The following is a 19,665-nucleotide window of genomic DNA, read 5'->3' on the forward strand; positions in this document are numbered from 1 at the left end:
TGAAACTCTAGAAACTTGATGACTTTCAGCTGTTAGTGCAGTTGCAATGGTTTTCTGTGTGAAATCAGTAAATGAGGCTCCTACAGCTGGAGCTGTTAACACAGTATGGTTGCTGTGGTGGGAGGAGGCTTTTCCTGAGCAGAAACCCAAAAGAATACAAATTGGGTGGAGAAAATGGCATCAACAGTGACTTAAAAAAATCTGCTTCAGTAACTCACAGAACCGTTGCCTTTCTGTAAGAGACTTACAAAGAGTGACTTCAACAACAAAATTGCAGGTACATTACAAAAGGTAAAAACGATTGAGGGTTTTCTGCTGTGAAGGACTTATTTAATGTTTTGTAGAAGAAATCTATTCTTTTTTTAGTTGTGGGAAAGAATGAATATTGTAACAGCCATTTCTCACATATATAAATGATGCAATGATTTAACAGCCAAAGGAAATTTTATTTTTTTTTTAATTCTGATACATGCTTAATTTTAAAGAATATAATATATTAAAGGGAAAAATGAGTTAATTTTTCTTGAAGGCAATTTGACACAAGCAGGAAGCAAAAATATTCTGGCAATTTTTCTTGGAAAGTGATTCCTTTTACTCATGCAAGCATTGACTGTTTGACTCTTTTCTTTGTGTTAGAAGACTAACTTTTTAAAAAGGCATATTGGTATGTGAAATACTTGAAACCCAAGGTCAAGATGTATGGGGCAAAAAGTATATAAGGAATAGGTGAGTAACTGCAGAAAAATAATGGAAAAGCTGACAGAATGGGCTTTCTCACCAGGCATCAGGTGTGTGCTCCCTCCTTGCTCCATGCACCAGCACCCAGAGTACTCTTGTGTTTTCTTCAGCAGCTGAAGACAAAAGGTCAATTATAATAATACATACCTCCTGGTATTTATTATTATAAAGGAAAGCCTTATATACTGTGATCAACAGACACATTGCAGAAAATCTAAAAAATTGTTCAGATGTTGACAGCTGTGGAATCATAGTGTTTGGCATTTCTGATTCTAAAACCAGTGATTTTTCTTTTTTTTTTAATGTTTCCCCTTCTGATGCATTTTGGAACTTGCATATAAATAATCATACTGAATATTTTTTCTGGGCATGAAACCATAATTGTAGATAAAATAAATATTTAAGTAGCTATTTAAATGGCTTGAAAGAAATGTATATGTTTTACAGTACAGTCTAATTAGAGTTCTTTAGGTTTTGGTTGTGTGCGCCCATAGGTGTTCATACATGTATTTGTTGGTGAAATGGGCGGCTTGGGGAGCAGCAGGCGATGCCCGGGGGCAATAACAAACGGGCTCCCTGCGGCACCGTGCCCCGGAGCAGGCAGAGGCTGGGAAGCGGCCCCGGCGGGGCTGACGCGGCCTTCCCCGCGGCTCAGCGGCCCGGCCCGGCGCGGCTGACGCGATCCGCAGGCGCCGCGGCGGCGGGGCCCGGCGCCGCGCTGCCCCCGGCCGCGGCGCGCCGAGACTTCTACTGGCTGCGCTCCTTCATCGCCGGAGGTGGGTGCCCCGCGCGGGGGCGGACGTGGCTGTCGCTGTCCCGGTGAAACTGCCGCCGCCGGGTCTCGTCACCTGGGGAAGTGTTTCCTTTTTCCCCGCGGCACTGAGGCGGGTGGCGCGGTGCACGCCAGTGACTTGCACATGTGTCAGAAGCTGCGAGGAGCCCCGGTCAGCCGCCAGTTAAATGTTCCCGGAGCCCAAACCCTCCTCGGGGTATTCGGGGAGGGCGACCATCCTTGTCCTCAGACTGTGGAGGTTGCTGTTCCGAAGGTGAAGGCGGTGTAAAGGGGCGAAACAGCCTGGCAAACACAACGCCACATTAATAACCTTACAGAGAAAAAGCCTTTTAAAGGTGTTGTCTCGGGTGACTGATTTGCCGGGGGTAGGAGGAGGTTGTGTTTATTTACAGTTTTTACATCTCTGTTGCATCTCGCTCTCTGAAGTACACAGGGTACACGGCAGACACGTAGCCCACCTCCTTGGGAAGATCAGCGAGGGCTGTTTCCCGCAAAGGGAAAGAGGAAATAGGTTGGAACAGTAACTTGAGCAACTTTCAGGAAAGTTCCTTCTGCAGAAGGACCTTAGCAGCTGAGATGGACAGTGGCCTGGGTTTTTGTATACAGGAAAAGTAGCTTAAATGTTTCCCTAAGGCTTTAGGGGCTTTGTAGCATCTAATGGAAGCTGTTTACTTGTCACTGGGGCTTTTTCCAGTTCCTGAGTTATCTACATTAGAAAAATCCCTTAATGAACTGCTGATCTAAAGAGCTTTTTTCATCCTGCCAATCTTCTGTTTCTCTCTTGGAAAGGTGTTGCAGGATGTTGTGCCAAAACAACTACTGCACCACTGGATCGAGTAAAGATTTTGCTGCAAGCTCATAACCACCATTACAAACATCTAGGTAAGATGGCTGCTAATTTTTGGTTTTAAATGCAGTGTGTGTGGTTTGGGTGTATTAATTTACTCAGTGATGAGGCTGATAACAAGGTGCTCATCAGTCAGAAGGTTATATCTGTCTGGTCAGGCTGTGTGCCATGTTTTGTTCCTGTTTGAGAAGAAAAACAAAGCCCTGTGTAAATTGTGGTATCAATGTGTTAGAGATTGAGATGCCAGAATAATCCTCAATAAGGCATGTAAAAGCTAGGCTTGATCTTCTGTTTACAGGAGATTGACAATCCCAGCTTCAAAACTTGGGTGATTTCAGTGAGAACTGTGCTGCAGGGGTTCCCGGGGGCCATGGGGATCCCTGCAGTTCAGACAGAGGCATGGCTGGTGGGAATTGCAGGGAGCAGAGGGTTTGTGCCTGCTCCAAGGTGCAGGTGATCTGTGTTCCGCATCTGTGTTGCATCATGGTGAGAGCAAACTTATGTGTCCAGAGCTGCTCTCTGCGGGCTGTAACAGTGCCCTCTTGTGCAGAGTATTTGAGCCATTTATGTCAGATGTTACTGAAATATGGCATAACTTTTGCTCCAAAATTTAAGTGTTGCAATTTTCAGGGAAAAAAAATATTTTGAGTTGGCTAATTTTGCATGTAACTGAACTTGTTATTAACTTAGCCACTAAAGATAATATTATTTAAAAGTTGGAGAAATAAATCATTGCTAAATCATAAAATTCAGTAGATATATATTTCACTGTGGCAAAAAGGGAAATACAAGCAATGTGTTTTAGTAACACAGACACAAGTATACACTCAAGTCTAAGAATTGAAGGGTGAACTAATTGGTTTGACTGGGGTTTTAAATCTTCAATTTGCTTTGTACTCTGCCGTATTTGGCAAGTAAAATCCTATGTTCTTTCCTATTTTGGGAGTCAGATATGATGCTGATTATTGAACTGTGTCTGACTTGAATGTGTGTCCATGTTACGTGTAGGCAAAAAAGGAGAATTATGTGGATGAGGTACCTGTAAGTGCAGAGACACGATGGTTCAGTTCATCAAAGTCCTCCCTGTGTGTTTTTATACCTTTGCATTGTGGAGCTTGTGGATCTCGCTGTGTTCTAGGAAATAGAAACAGTAACTCATCATTGCAGCGTAGAGAGAAATTCTGGTCGTGGCATAAGTAAGTTCAGTGGCATGTAATAAGCATGACATCTTAAAAGTAAATTTGCTACTACATGTGTAATAATACCTTAATATACAATAATGTAGTAACAAGGTGCACTAATCTATTCATATTCTTAGAATCCCAGAAACTAATAGTTACTTGTTTTGTTTAAACTTCAAATGAAAGTTTGTCAGCCACTCTTTTCTTCCTGCCTGAAAGCAAGATATCATTTTCATTTTCTGTTCTTATTTAGTAGCTGCTTTTCAGTTAAAACTGTTTGACTGTCACAGTTAATTTTTTAAATAGAATCAAACTAAAAGTAAATTTGATAGCAACTGTGCATAGCTAATGTTTATAGTAAAACTATAGGTTTTGTCCAAACTTTGTGTGATGTTGCATTATTTCCCACCGATTAAAAGGCAGTAGGATTGCTTCTTGTTGCACAATAACTCTGAGATACAGAGTGTGAGATGTTTAAGTTGTAAGTAATGAGAGTCTTCAGCAAGTTTATTTGATTTCTTCAGTGGTGGCATTTAATCTGTAATTCAGCATGTTGCAGTATAATTTTGCCACGGTTCTAGAATTTAAAGCATTATTTATTTATTTATTTATTTAGAATTGCCTGAACTATAAGTTAGCCAGTTCCCTCCCCTGTGTTGCTGGCCTTAGGCTGCTGTGGATGGGTAGTGGCACCTGCAGGAGCTTTGCTCACAGTCCAGGCAAGTATTGGGGCCTGAGTAGGAGGTTCACTGAGTCTGGCAGATGAGAAAACTGATAAAACTTCACCTTAAGGCTCTTCCCTCTGGCAATGTTTGGGCAGTGAAAGTGGATTTTCTGCATTACTTGAGCATCACGATGCAGCCTCAGCTTTATAAGCTTTCTTTACAGTAGCATTTCCTTGATTTTTGTTTTCCTTCCCTGTGTTAAATACCTTTTTTTTTATTATTGCTGCAGGAGTATTTTCTACATTGTGTGCTGTCCCCAAAAAGGAAGGTTACCTTGGGCTGTATAAAGGAAATGGGGCGATGATGATCAGAATCTTTCCGTATGGCGCTATTCAGTTTATGGCATTTGACCAATATAAAAAGGTAGCTGAATTTATTGTTTTCCTTTTTCTTTTTATTTCCCTGCCTGCACTGAATACAGACTGGTTGAGTGAGTGAAACTAACACTGAAACTTCTGTGTTGTATTAAGTAGCTGCACATCTTTTCTATGGTGGCTTAATTTTATCAGTATTTAGTCGTTAAAAATACCAGGGCAACTGGAAAGCTTTTGCAATGTTGCTTAAGGAAAAAGAAATTCACACTGATTTCTAGATGTTTGTATTGTTGAGAATAATACTCTTTCTTTTAATGAAAACAAAAGGTAATTTAAAGGTAATTCTACTGCTATTTGTATTGCTATGAGGTAGCCCTTTGTGAATAATGTAGGAAAAAATGTAGAATGAAACAACTCATTTGTATTTATGTTGGGATTCCTAGTACTTCATGGATAAAATGACTTAAACTTGAAAGTCTGTCAGATATGACTGTTACATTTGACCTGACAAATTATTATGTCAGGCTGTAGATAAAAATTACCTTGAAGATAAAAATGCTTATTTCAGGGCTCTGAAAGATTTGTGGATTCTTTTCTGGTTTTCTGCATTTACCCATTCATGATAAATCTTTGCAACATCTCATTGAGGTCCGTTGTTAGCATAAGCATATTTTAAATATTGCTGTTTGTAGTAAAAAATACCATTTTGCTATTAGTGAGGAAAAATTTAATGTTTAAAAGATCAGATTTAGTACCCAGCCAAGTAAATGATACAATATTTACTGAGGACAATGGGATTGAAATTGTGAGTCCCTTCCCTAAGAGTAAATTTCAGAAGACTGATACAAAGAAGTTCCTGTAATGGGTTTTGTAGGTTCTTTTCTTTGTGCTGTAATCATGAATGCTGTTGATCTGTACATATTTTATATTGTGTGGAATAAAAGACTGCATGCTATGCTTTGTAATTGAAATTATTTATGAATCTGCAATTTCCAGAACCCAGTTAGTATCATAGCACTTTCTTTTACCTATTAATTGACCAGAAACCTTCACAGTATTTTGCATGGATATGTAAAAGAAAAATAATTCTTAAAGGAGTAAGATACTAAATTATCTTTATAGCAGAAAGTCTCAGTTATTTGATAAAAAGCTTGGAAAGTAATTTCTAACTTCCTTCCAGGCTGTGATTAACTTAATCTGAAATGTTGTCCTTTTTCTCTTCCTTTTTATTTCTCCTTTTTTTTCCTTTCCTTTTTTTTTCTTTTAATCCAGTTAAAATCTTTATGGGAGTATTTCACATGATGTGCATGTAAGAAAAATTGACCTCTTCTTATTTCTTAATTTTGTTCAGTGTCCTTTGCTCTCTATATACTCAGTTTGCCTTGTTTAACACATTAATGATAACTAAATAAACAATTTATCTAATTTCTGAAGTGAACAATCCAAATACTTTCAACTTACTGTTTTGCTTTGTTAGTAGAATTTTAGTCCTTTATGTTTTTAATAAGAAATTGGAAACAGCAGCAGTGGAAACAGTGTTAAAAAATTCTAACAGTAATTAAATGTTCTGGATTGAATTTATAGCATTGTAAACTTATTGGAAACTGCTGCAGAGTTTGCACTAATGTGCTAATAAGCTTTGTGCTGTGTTTCCCTGTCTTTTCTGATATCTGACTGATATGTGACTGCTCCACATTGTTTAGGTAATAAAGAAACATCTTGGGATTTCTGGGCATGTACATCGATTAATGGCTGGATCCATGGCAGGTATAGTTTTGTACTTGGATTTCAGACATACCTTTTGCTGAGAAGTTAATATTCCTTCAGAGGATGATTTGATGTGGTGTTGGGTCCAACTCCTGCAAATTTGATTAAGCAAATATACTAGTAAATGGTTTATTTAATGTGGTTTCCTAACTGATACCTGTTTGTATAAGAGTATTCTTTAAAACATATTTGTGCAAGCCGTGAATTCTGTGCTACGTTGTGAAGCACAGTTTTTTTATAGTCTTTTATCATGGCATTTAAAAAGTGTAAAAACCAGTATGAACTACAAAGCTGCAGGTTCTGGTGAAATTAGCTCATCAGCCCCTCTGCCAGTGCTGCTAGGCTGAATATATGCCCACAGAAATAGAGAGAACTGTGGCTTCTCAAATGAGTAGTTTCTTTGGGTTTGCCAGAAATGTCTGTACTTTTTCGTGTCCAGTGCAGGATTGTCATGATGCTTTTTAGGTCATATTTGTGAATGTTAAAATTTCTCATTTATTAATTAGTGCAATAGCAGCAGAAAAACCTATCAGTAAACTAACTGCTAGTGTATGGTATGATTATTTATTTGTTTTCCTCTTATTAGTCTTTGAGTCAAAAGTAGCTAAGAAAAAAAGAGGGAAAGGTAAGTAATAGTGGACTGAGCTTTAATTGAAGTAATTCTGCATGTCCTTTTCCTTTGTGTACTGTCTAGTGACAGTCCTTAAATAGTCACATATTTAGCTTCTTTTGGGAAAAAAACCCTGGGATTTTTAATACTACCTTCAGTTAAATTAGGAAGATCTCATTAAATCATTCAGGCTTTGCGTGGCATCAGAGAAAAGAGAATGAAATTAAACAATGAGAAGAGTCCTAAAAACAAAGCCTGTTTGCTAAGATATGTTCCAAAACTGGGCTGGCTTTATATCTGAAAAGTCAAACCCTCTAGATCCATAGATGTTATTTTTTTCTTCCTTTTTTTCCACTTTCCCCTGGCTTTAACTGTTCTAAGGAACATTTTGCAATTTACTTTCCCCCTGCCCCCAATCCCAAAAAAGATTATTATTATTATTAGCTTTTCCAGGAGCTTTGTCAGAGACTGGGAACCTGACTGGGAGGCACTGTGAAAACACTGAATAATCAGCCTAATCTGTCAGTGTTGGATGTGGTGGAATTCTTCCCAGAAAAAAAATTAATAGCATCTGGCATTGTTGTAAGCACCTTACTGGTTAAATCTGGTTTGTGTGGTTGGAATAACAGAAATAAATTAATGTACAGGTCTATCTGGCAAGCACGATCTGCTTAACATATGGTCAATAGTTTCACTTTTTAGAACTCCAGAAATGAGGAACTGAGCTTGACTTGGGGGTGAGATGAACACAGCAGTCAAGTCTTTATAAAGTGTCACATGTGAGTGTCTCACTATTTGTCTACTAGGTGGCATTAACTGCTTCTTGGGATGTTCTTTAGGTAATAAGAGGCAGAGGGTTTATCTTAAGTATATCAAGGAGATAGAGGGGAGGAAGGAGGCACTAAGAAGAGCGGAGAGTTTGAAATCTGGTACAGAGGTTTTCTATGTTTGCAAACAAAAAAGAAAAGACTTGAAAGCAATTGGTAATATTTCTTGCTTTCCCTCCTGTGCTGGCTCCAATAAAGGATATTTTTCTGTTTCTTACACCCTCCAACACCAAAGGACATGATGTGCTGCACAAACCCCAGTATTGGTGCAGAGGGACCTTCACAGTTTCATGGCATGCAGGATTAAATTGAGACTAGATAAACTGTATTTCTTTGAACTTTCTGTCCCTGCTACACCATCTAGCCAGGCAGCAGTCTGCTTTCACTTCTCTGTACCCACTGAACTGAAATCTTGTTTATGTCAGTGTTTCCAGCATGACCAGTGGTCAACAGACCTGAATCAGCTCAGAGTGGTGGGAAACATTGAAGTGTCTTCTGTAAGTGATAAACGGGATCAAAAGCATATCCACAGGGGAAAACAAGGCAGTGAGGATGGGGGCAGTGGAGGGAGAGAAAAGAAAAGCCTATTGTAATGCATATATTTAAGGAGACCCAGTTAAAGTTACTGTGGAAACTCTAACTCTGAATTTCCTGAGTCTTGTGTGATTCAAATTTCAGCTGTAACACTTCATTAACAGGTAAGTAGGGTATAGGTTATTTTAAGGAAAGACAGAGCTGGGCAGAAGAGAAATCCTAGAGGTTGGTGGGGTTTAAGAAAGAAAACTATCAAATAACAACAAAAATGAACAAGTAACATTAAATAAAACATCACAGGATGATTTTACAAATTAAATTTTTTAAGTTTTCCAGTAAAAAAATCCAAATCAAAACACAGAAATGTGTATTTCCTCTTTTGCACTTGATTAACTTCAAAATAACAAAGCCAGAAAAGACTAGATGTTATCTACAATAAACTCAAGTGCCATTAAACTAACACAGGAAGTATGTTTTTGTTTTTAGCTTTTTACTTTTACTAAAAGTGATTTAAAATAGTAGTGACCTAGCATTATCTAGGAGGATATTGGCTGTCTCCCTTTTAAATAGTGTGTAATTAACAGCTACCTACTTCAGTCAGCATTAAAAAAAAATCTGGTCTAGTTCTTCGGATATGCTATGGAAGGAAATAGAATTATTATTTATTTGACATAAATATTAGAAGTGATAAATTAGGTGTTCTTTAACCTGATAAATACTTTTTGTCATCAGCAATTTCTCTGTTTGTAGTTTCTGAAGCTTTATTTTGTTCAGAAGATGCTACTTGGATAATTTAATCTTTCTATTAGTTAAAGAGCCAATCTGCAGTTCAAGGCTGTGTCTTGTGCTTATCACTTTTTGAGCTTTATTCCTCTGAATCTTCTGGCAGGGCTTAATTTGATCTCTGGAGCTACTGGTACAGTACAAAGAGCATGATACAGAGATAATAAAACTTGCCTACCACCTGTGTTTGCAATCTAAATGTATTTCACTTGTGTTTTTTTCTTGCTCCAGATAGAAATTTTCTTTCTTTGGAAATAATAATAAAAAACTAAGAACAGAGGGATAGCAGGGAAATTGGGAGACAGATGAATCCCTGTGGAGCTAATCTCCTTGTTAACTGCCATAGCCTGGGAAGGAAATCAAGGACAGTCTAATGTGCTTCAGTGTCACTACTACTAGTCCGTGTCACCCAGTATCTTGTCCCCAAGAGTGTCAAAGGTGCTTGAGGACAATATGGGAAGTGAAGAAGGATCTTTCCCTGGCAGTGCAAAAATCGGCTGCTTTTGAGGAAGTGGCTTTTTGAAGGGAGTAGCTGCATTCCCCTGTTAAGGTGATTTGAGATCCGTGGCAAGTGCTGTATGTATCTCTGAGCTGTTGAAGCACTTTTGAATCTGTCCTGTTTAACTGCCCCAGCAGAGATTTTTCCTTAGCTATCATTAGTGGGGATAGACTTTGCTTTTCCAAGCCTGGGACTGAGCCTTAAGATGCTGTGGTCTGACTTCTCATAAGGCAGTATTTAGGAGCAGAGGTGAGATGAGTAGTTTTGTAGGCTTCACCACAATGACTTTGTGTCCCACAGCTGGCTGCCATTGGAAAGGATAGAGTCTGTCTTGAGCCCCAAAAGCAATCTTGATCCCTTGGGTGTACATTTTCCTTAGATGAACAGTAGAGCAGTAACATGCCTCTCCTAGTTGCTGCAAGACACCATATATTGTGGCTGGTGTCCCAAATCCCCTTTTTACTTCTTTCATTGTTTTTTTTTTCAAAATTTCATAGCTAGAGGATTTTAAGAAAAAAAAAGTGAAAGTTTCTATTTAAATCCTTACTCTACATACCATATCTTTCAGTTTCATCTGTGGGGGATTTTTTAATTGTACCATTTTCAGAGTGTGTTCACTGAAGGGTGCATTCACCAAGCTCTTGGTTGGTCCGTTGCTAGCCTTTGTTCAGAGGAAGTGCCTGGACAGATACCAGTGCATGATTGGAAAGAGAAGAGGGGGTAAAGTCTGTTTTCTGAAGTGGGATGGCTTTCCTGTGCACACTTAAGCTCTGTAAAAAGTGCTTTACCCCTCCCTTAATTTTTTTTCAACTGCTTGAGTTTGATGATATTTCTGGATGTCTCAGGGAATCCATTAGGGAAAGGCTCTAGACTGAGGCCTTGCATTTCATGTAAGTCAGTGGAAGCAGTCTTGAAGGTGCTATAATGTTTTGCAGCTTCCATGTGTTGAATCCTGTGGGTGAGACAACCTCAGAAATAACCTGCAGATGTCTGCTTTTTGTTCAGAGGACTTCTCCAAAATCTCCAAAAGAGGTGTTTTTGTCTTCAGAAATGAATTACTGATGGGATAACCCAGAATCCCACTAACTTGGTTCCCAGTTGAGAGTTGACCAGTGTCAGATTTTTGGATAGCTCACTTACAGTGTTTTTAATCTCACCATCTATTCCTGATAACTTTCAGATCATAAAGCTTATCAGAGCAGTGGTTTTTTTGTTTTTTTTTTTTAACCCCAGGCATAAACATTATGCAGAGCTTGTCTGCAGGGGTTGTGCTGCATTTGGATTTTGTTGTTGGTTTTTGTTTGCTTTTTTTCTTCCCCTGGTATGGATTTGTCTTGGCCCTGTGGAAAGAAGGAGAGATGATAACCTTCAAAAAGAGGTGTCATTAAGAAAATATTAAAACTTAAAAGGAAGTGACAATTTCCTGACAAAAAAAGGTGACAATTTTCTTTCCACCAAAAGTGTACTTATCTTCTGTAGGACCAATTTTTAAAAGCTACATTTGGCTAAATCAGAGTAGTTTCTGGAAAACAGTGCCAATTACAATGGTTTTTACTTTTTTTCTGCCTTTCCCCAGATTTTTTGGGTTTTGGTTCTTTGGTGGGGTTTTTTTTGGTGACTGTGGTGTACCATCAGAAAATGATCACTGTTGTTAGTCAATAGTTTTAAGTATTCCTTCCAAAGACTCTCAACCACTGAGTGGTTTACCTCAATACCTAACAGCTGGAAAGAATTTGTTACTCAGGCAAGTGTTAGAATTGTTGTTTTCTGTACTGGAGCTGTGCTTCCAAAATTGTAAGTTGGTCAGCATTTAAGCTATTTTGAAGCAACTCCTAACTGGATTAGTTCTAAGATATGGGTTTGTTTTTTCCCTTTTATTTTGCATCTTAAGTCCAGAAAGCTTTTCTGCTCAGTTTTAAAATAGAAGTGCTGTGTAACATGAACTGTTAAAATGCACTAATGGAACACAGTTAAGTACTTCTCATCAGTACGAGCCTGGCTCTATTTTAGATGTAATTAGAATATATTTAGTGTGTCTTTAGAATATGTTTAGTATTTTCAGATACAGTAGATAGATACATGTATCTATACCCAGTAATGACACCAAATTCTGACAGAACCTTTTTGGAATAAAACATGTAAATTCAGTGGTTTGATTTTTTTTTTTTTTAATATGGTAGCATTAGGTTTCATGGTTGCAGTCCAGTGAAACTGATGTACTTGATTAGCCTGATTCTTAGGAGCTATGAATTTCAAAGCTCAGGTGAGTAGAGTTAGGCCCATAAATCTTGGAAAATTTAGGCCTGGGTGTGCTGCTTCAGTGAACACCAAGTACAAACAAATCCTTTGTGTGTTGCTGGAGTTGGTGTTCCTGTTTACTGATTGTGACTTGAAGCATTTCTGTAACAAAATAGTTTTATGTGCTATTGTATTCACTGCCAGAAAAGGAAATTCTACTTTTCAAAATAATCCTAGAATCAGATAAGGTGTAGGTGAGTTTTGTTTGCTTGTTTTGTTTTTGTTTTTAATAAAGGTATTACAGCAGTGATTTGTACTTACCCTCTTGATATGGTTAGAGTTCGCCTGGCGTTCCAAGTAAAAGGGGAACACAAGTACATGGGAATTATCCATGCATTCAAGATGATTTACACAAAGGTATTTTTTCTTTTAATCTTCAGTTCTGAAAAAGCAAAGTATGCTCTTAAATAATGTTGCACTGCATTGAACATAATGGCTTAGTGCAAAATAACATGACTTCATTGTGTGCACTTTGAATTTTTTAATGTAAAAAGTTATTTGGATGCTGCTTTTGCCTTACGCTGCTGAGCTGTAGCTAAGGCTCACGTACGTGGGAGGTCAGAAACAGCAGAGAAGCTGCTTTTCAAGAAAAGTAGTAATGTTACCAAAAAGATTTGGGGAGGAGGGCTATGTATAATGCATAAATGTTTCCAGTTATAATGTTGGATGTAGATTTTTTGCCTTCATTTTCACTTATTTATCTCCTCTGGAGCCAGGCAGTTGTCCCTTCAATTCTTCAGGCAGGGGAAGCAGAATGTGACATGAGCTCCCTGGTGGTAGATGGTGCTAGTCAGATTGCTGTCGTGGGAGTCTGTCTGAACAGTGGGGTAGCTCAAGGCACTTGTATTTCTTGCTGCAAATGCTGCTGTGTTTTTCTTTCAAAGGAAGGTGGTTTGAGTGGATTCTACAGAGGGCTGATGCCAACTGTGGTGGGAATGGCACCATATGCTGGTAAGTTAAAACCAAAACGTGCCAGTCCTTCAGCAGTTCTGTGCACTACTAAATTTGTTTAATATATTTGCGCACCTAGTTGATTATCTTCTGTCCAAATCACCTTCAATGATGCTCCTTTAAAAGTGTCTTCAACAGTCAAAGCCTAGCTTTTCTGCAGTGTGGAGTTGAGAGTGAGAAAGGTAAACTAGTGGTTGTCTTGTACTTGCCAGTTTTCCCAAGGAAGCCAGGAGGCTGTTTCTCTGCAGCAGGCGGGTCCCTGGGAGCCTTGGGAGCTCTGTAAATGCGGCCTCGGAGCCTCCGCTGGCTCCATCTCCTGGTGGCTCCTCCGTGAACGCTCCCCCTGTAAAGCAGCAGCGATGTGGAGCAGAGGAGCACAACAGCCCGGCTCAGATACCCTCGCTTTTAAAAGCTGAGACATGTCCCTCACTTTGAAAGATCTCCGGAGCAATTCTTAGCAGCAAGAAAGATTCTTGACAGCAATCCAGTAACTTAAAACTCAGTCTAGCTTATTTGAAGTATTCTTGTAGCGTTATGCATAAACACAAATCCATTTGGACAGAAGTTTCTGTAGAAGTTCAAAATATTGTTTCTCTGTTATTCTGCTTAAGAAAAAACTTCCAAAAGGGAAAATAGTTTCATTTAACTATTTAACTATCATTAAACTATCATTAAACTCTTGTTTATGATGATACATCAACAAATTGTTTGTTTTTTTATGAAAGTTCATAAAATTCTATTTCCTTTTAGGTTTTTCATTTTTTACCTTTGGTACCTTAAAGAGCATTGGACTTGCTCAAGCACCTAACTTGCTGGGACGGCCTTCATTAGATAACCCCGATGTCTTAGTCCTGAAAACACACGTGAACCTGCTGTGTGGTGGCATAGCTGGAGCAATAGCTCAGACCATATCGTGAGTTTGGGTATGGGGTTGGTTTCATCTCTGTAGCTGTTCGTTCTAAAGAAACTTTTCTCTGACACAGTTTTATCTAAGTCTAATTATTAGTAAGGTTTCTAAATTAATCAAATACTGAAATGCAGGTATTTCCTATTGTTTCACTTACTAAATATCTCTTTAATCTTCAGGGTCTTTTAAGAGTTATCCAGTGAGTCAATTAAACAAATCCAGGCAAATCTCCTAAAACCCACTGGAATACTTTTTAGTAACAATCTCGTTTCTTAGCTTGTTTGGAAGGCTAAAAAGTTTTGACCCTGATCCTAACTTGCAGAACTTTATTATTCCAATTTACTTTCAAACCTATGTAACCTGTGAAACCATAGGATTTTAAAAAACCCAAAATCAATCAAAGTCTTAGATATTGTATTTGGCATTTTTATTACTTTGCTTGCTTTTTCCTTTCTCGCCCTGTCCTTGTTCTATGTTATTTTGTCCATAAAATAATTTAATGGACTTACATAGCATGGATTTTTCACTAAATCACTGCATTTTAAATACCACTGCCTATTAATTTTTAAACTGTTAATAACTTTATTTTCAATGCAGGTGTCTTCTCCCTTCAGCATTTTACAGACTCTTTTGTACTCTCATCTGATCTTCATTTGTCTTCCTTACTAGTGCCAAATGGAATATATTAAGAGTTCTGGTTTGCTGGTTTTGGTTGTGTAAGGGGTGTCTCCCTTTTTGGAGAGCTTTCAGCTGTGTTGGGAATCTAAGCTGGATTCCTGATCAGTGAAAAGAGAGCTGGTGGACTTCTTTGTATTCTTGTTTAAACAACATTCCAGCAGTTGTCACACATGTGTGTCTCCTCTGTAGATATCCCCTGGATGTGACTCGGAGGCGAATGCAGTTAGGAGCGGTTCTCCCAGACTCTGAGAAGTGCCTGTGAGTATTTCCTTTTCATCTGTACTGAGTTCTTGATGTCTGACCTAAGCTCAGCTCTTAATTTTAAACTTTAAAAGAAAGCAACTACCATAAGAAAACAGCCACTCCCTCCCCCTGAACTACTATGCTGTTGATTTCTTTGTTCTTTTAATAAGAAAAATTACTATTTTTGTAATAAAAGACAAAAAGCTACCATTATCAATCTGGGGCTAAAAAAAGCCTGAAATAACAATGACACCCTTGTTAGTAATCCTGCTGTATCTCTACTAGTAAAATAGGTTTTTTGTATTTTAATGCAATTGGTGCTAGCTTTAATATCAGCAAGCTCTCTGAAAAATGAGACCAAATGCTTCTACTGAAATGAGCTAGTTTCGGAGTATTTCAGTGGTGCAGAATCTGTTCCATAAGATGATTTTGCATAATAAAATTTTATTTGAGCTTTTTTTGCGCTTGCAGTAATCTCCTACACTCTGCACATTGTTGAGGTTCCTCCAGTAGAAGTAGAAGCACCATAATAACTTAAAAATCACAGTAGTACTAAATCAGCTCTCATCTTGAGAAGCTTTCTGAATTTCAAATTGTCTCAATCAATTTAAATTCTGGGACAGTTTTCTCTTGGTTAGTTTCAATTTTGTAGAATTGTGTATGTCAGAACCCAGTGTTGTGAACTGTGAACCTCCTGTGTGGAGGGCTGGATCCTACCAAGAGCAGCCTGAGTGATCTTTCATGAACAGCCTTGATGTTGCTGAACTGTGATGGTTCTGTTCTGTTTTCTTTACCAGCCTTTGTTTTTCCTTGGTTATTTTCCACGCCTGATGATTTTAAAGTAAAAATGTGTTCATAGTTCTTGTCGGAGCCCAGGGTGTCTCTCTGATGGTCCTGGATGATCCCAGCCCCAGCCAGGGGGATTTGAAGCCCTGGCAGGGGGGTCGGAGACCCTGGCATGCAGCCAGAGACCCCTGGGGCTTGGAGTTCCAATGGAACAAATTACCACCTTTGTGTGAAGAATTAAAGGTCACAAAAGTTTAGATAGCATAACGGTAGTAGTTATAGGGTGAAAAGAGAAAAATTGTGGGGGTTTTACTATAGGGGTCTAGGAGGCAAGATGGAGGGATTTGGGCATTGTCCTGTTCTTCCTTCTTCCTTCTTCCTAGCCTCCATCTTCCTGGTGATGGTGGCACTCTGGGGTTGGTGTAGAGTAGAAAGTCACTGTCTAACAGAGGTGATGGGTATTGGAACATAACTGTAAGTATCAAATATGCAGTTTATAGTGTAAAAGACAAGGCCAGCCCCATGGGAGGGCGGTGTGCCTCGGACTGACCTGCTGAACAGACCTCGGCAGGCCAGACAGAAAATGTTTTAGACAAGAAATAATAAACAGCCTTGAGAACTACAGCCAAAGACTTCTGACTCCTTGTTCAACAGCTGGGTTGGGGAAAAGAGACCTTTAATACATCTCAGGGTCATCTTGACCAGAGGAGATCCCGAGATGTTCTCAGGGTTTTACTTTTTGCATTTGTGAGGACTGCTTTTACAGACCCCATTTAACAGTTGTGTTGTGACCATATAGAGAGCTGTGCCTTGATGGGGAGACACAGGTCTGTCTTTAGAGGATGAGAGGATAAAGCGGGCAGGAAGTCTCAAAGCTTTGGACCATATGGAAGATGCTCTCCAAGAGCACTGTCTTCAGTAGCATGGAAATACCAAGCACTTTAAGTGCTTTCCATTTCATGTCTGCTTAGTTTCAATACAAGTATCTGAAGGAGGTTCTCTTTACACATACAGTGCAATTTCTGCTTTTAATAAGGTAAAATATTGTATTCTCAGATTATTATTTGTACAAGGAATTTATGCTTCTCTGCTCTTTCCTGTCAGTTAGGCAAGAGAATGTGTGGAGCTGTTCTGGTGTAGAATACTGTAAAATGTCTTGCAGGGCAGGTGTTTTCAGACCAACACTTGTTTAGCTGGGACTGCACCATTGTCTTTGCATTTTCCAGCCCTTGAGCCCAAATTTCTTGCAGAAGCCCAGGCTGTCTTTTTAGTGATATGTGGCTTTTTAGCCGTGTGGCTTTGCTGTGTGGAATGCCGTGGCTTTTTCGCCATGGATCTCTTAAAACCCAAGTAGAAAGTATATTGTATTTAAGGAGAATGATTTTGACACTGAATACGTGTATCCACTCATGATTTATCTTTGCAGTACCATGGTGCAGACGCTGAAGTACGTGTACCAACAGCATGGAGTGCGAAGGGGACTGTACCGTGGTCTGTCCTTGAATTACATTCGCTGCATTCCTTCCCAGGCCGTGGCTTTCACCACATATGAACTTATGAAACAATTCTTGCACCTCAACTGATTCTTTCTCTTAGAAGACTTTTCTGTAAAGCTACACTATCAATCCTCAAATTATATGGATGAATAAATGACTTGAAGTTTTAACAAAAAAAGCTTTCTCTTACTGTGGACCTGCTGTTGTTTGACATCTTTATTTGCCAAAATGTGGTTAATTTCCTGGAGTGAAAACCAGGTCAAAACACATCAAAATAAACATTAGCTAGCTCTAAACACTCTTTTTGCACTTATCTTTTAGGCTTCATTAGATGAGTTTTAGGAATGACACGGTTTTGGAGATGACACCCATGTTCTATACGGGTTCCAAGCTGTTAGTTATTTATCACTATTCCAGGAGTTATGTGCTGCTGATTATGCTGCTTTTGAAGCTAGTAATTAGGCATCTGTTGTTCTTTAAAAGTTAAATGAAATAAACCGATTTGAACATAATGCAATGATTTTGCCATTCAGATCCTTGCCAGGTCTGTAGAAGCTGAGCTTGGCAGAGCACACTTCAAGCAGCCTTTTATTCTTGTTCTGTCCACGTTTTCTGTGTGCAAGAACAATGTATATGTCTTCAGATTGCTACACAGGAAGGGATCTTCAGCCATTTCAGCTAGAACCAGCAGGATGAATTTAGCAGTATTAGATTCCTTGCAATTGGGAAAGCTGTTCCTTGGTGAGCATTCTACTCTGAGAAATGCTGTGCTACACAAATAAAAGGGGTGGGATATTTACAGGGCTGCGTGCTAGAAAAGATGTCCTTGTGGCAGGTGGTAGGGGTCTGATCTTGGGAAGCTTTTCTGTGGAGCTGTGTGTTCCTGGTTTGGTTTGCTCAAGGCTGAGGATATTATGTGTATGTACTGTCCCAGCTGGTGTAAACAGGTGTTTCCCTCCCTTAAACCATGCTGCCAAAGAAGACTGCATGCTGCTGCAATTACTTGTTTAGGCATATGGACCACACACAACCTCACAGAGAAAGGAAAATTAAGATTTTATTGGCCTCTGTAGGTGTGTGTGTGTACTGTTGTACTGTTCCTGAAGTCATGGGATGCAATAGACTATTGCATGTTGGCCTCCTCCTGTGATTCCTTTTCTGGAAGGAATTATTTTATACATGATTTGCATTGGTACTCTTGATTTTACTCACTTGATTCAGGAAACTGTAAAGCATTTACTTCATGTAAGTTATTTATTTATTGTAAATATTTTAGTGTCTTCTAAGAATTGGCAGTGGTTATGTTAAGTGATGGATGGTAAGACTGATTTGCCTAATTTTGACAAATTTAACAAACTGGATTTTCAGTTACATATTCAATACCAACTTCTGTGGCTCACTTTGTCCCCCAGTTTCTTAAAAATGTGTATTTCTTTGAAATTTACAGTGTAGCAATGGACAGAGAATGAAATGTATCTGGATATATTTTATTAAATTTTTTGAACCAGTGTGTTTGTGTGATCTCTGTGTGTTGCAGCCAGGAGGAATACATATTTCTGGAATGATCTGTTTGCTCTTATAGGTAAATATGCACAACATTGTCATTCTTAATTAAGAGACAACAAATACACTTTTTTCATCTTTTCCCATAGAGGAAAACTAGCCAAAAGTTCAAAACTAGGTTTGAACTTTTCCATTTTGAAGTTCTTGCAGTAGAGATAAATCCACTGTATTAGAAAAATAAAGTGCCTTTCTTTTCTCTATGTTGTTTTGCTGTGTGAGCAAATAAGCCAGTTCTTTTTCATGTGAATACTGTTAGGGATTATTAAGTTAAGAGTTTTACATCTTAATTCTACTACCAGGGATGTATTTGAGGAGTGTCATTGTAAGTTAAGCGGTTGTAAGGCAGAATAAAGCAGAACTCAGCATGTTCATGCCTGAGAGGAAGAGAAACTAAAAAGTGTCTCCTAAATTCTTGAGTCTGGTATTGAATGTGAAAAACTTACCTACTTGATGGAACTGTGCTGGATTTCCTGAATTAGTTTTTCAAAATAAAATTTAACAGTGTATGGAAGTGTTTTGATTCCTGAATTTACACAGTTATATTTGGAGAATGCTGATGTATCTTAAAATTGCAAACATTTTTCACAACCACAAGAACACTTATGTCCAGCTTTCTCCCTAGAGATTCCCCAGACTGGTTGCATTTTAGATAATTTCAAAAATATATTTAAAGCATGTTTTGTACTTCCTAAACCTATTCTGTTGAAATATTTATTTTCTGGTGTATGGGAGATGTATAGGCAATGTGAAAAAGACTACAGCACAAAAGTTTACCAAGTGTTCAAAGTAATCTCAACATCACTCCACATTATGATTGCATTTAATAATATCAACAAGCAACTATAAAATTAAGCTTCTCTTAGAGAATAATGTTGCAATGGGAAGCAGCATTAATGTAGTTTACTACATATATTTCAGGACTATCCCAAATAAAACTGAAGGGGCTAACCTAAGAATGTTCTCACCTTTTAAATTTCATCAATTTGAACTTGATCCTTCTGTTGGGATGTCTAACCATGGGCCAAAACTGTCCTTTCTGCAGCAGAGTGAGACCTGTGTATGCGAAACTTCAGCACCCCCTCAGAAAGCCAGCGACCCCACATCTTTATGAGGGGAACGGCTGGA

At 38.6% G+C, this 19,665-nt stretch overlaps 1 protein-coding gene across 3 annotated transcripts; it reads left to right on the plus strand.

Moving 5' to 3' along the window:
• Window positions 1-272: 272 nt before the first annotated feature.
• Window positions 273-18,484, plus strand: SLC25A16 (solute carrier family 25 member 16). Of its 3 annotated transcripts, XM_039696236.1 has the most exons (10): window positions 273-291; window positions 2,321-2,413; window positions 3,387-3,574; window positions 4,514-4,647; window positions 6,302-6,365; window positions 12,152-12,273; window positions 12,801-12,867; window positions 13,618-13,780; window positions 14,642-14,710; window positions 16,908-17,155. In XM_039696236.1, exons 4-10 carry the CDS (start codon window positions 4,585-4,587, stop codon window positions 17,062-17,064), a joined length of 705 nt encoding a protein of 234 aa, XP_039552170.1. In that variant the 5' UTR covers window positions 273-291; window positions 2,321-2,413; window positions 3,387-3,574; window positions 4,514-4,584; the 3' UTR covers window positions 17,065-17,155. The 3 variants fall into 3 exon arrangements, with proteins under 3 accessions (XP_039552170.1, XP_039552169.1, XP_039552171.1); XM_039696235.1 differs by lacking the exons at window positions 273-291; window positions 2,321-2,413; window positions 3,387-3,574 and adding an exon at window positions 4,176-4,278 and having other exon boundaries at window positions 16,908-18,484; XM_039696237.1 differs by lacking the exons at window positions 273-291; window positions 2,321-2,413; window positions 3,387-3,574 and adding an exon at window positions 5,871-5,907 and having other exon boundaries at window positions 4,512-4,647.
• Window positions 18,485-19,665: the final 1,181 nt, after the last annotated feature.

The sequence above is a fragment of the Passer montanus genome, unplaced genomic scaffold (assembly GCF_014805655.1).
Source record: "Passer montanus isolate IOZ18808 unplaced genomic scaffold, ASM1480565v1 scaffold96, whole genome shotgun sequence".
Taxonomy (NCBI): Eukaryota; Metazoa; Chordata; class Aves; order Passeriformes; family Passeridae; genus Passer; species Passer montanus.

Bases quoted from the DNA above. Each gene is read 5' to 3' on its own strand.
- SLC25A16 (XM_039696235.1), top strand. From the start codon at position 4,239: ATGGGTAGTGGCACCTGCAGGAGCTTTGCTCACAGTCCAG. The intron at 4,648-6,301 runs GTAGCTGAATTT...CACATTGTTTAG, and splicing joins CATTTGACCAATATAAAAAG to GTAATAAAGAAACATCTTGG. The intron at 13,781-14,641 runs GTGAGTTTGGGT...TCTCCTCTGTAG, and splicing joins GCAATAGCTCAGACCATATC to ATATCCCCTGGATGTGACTC.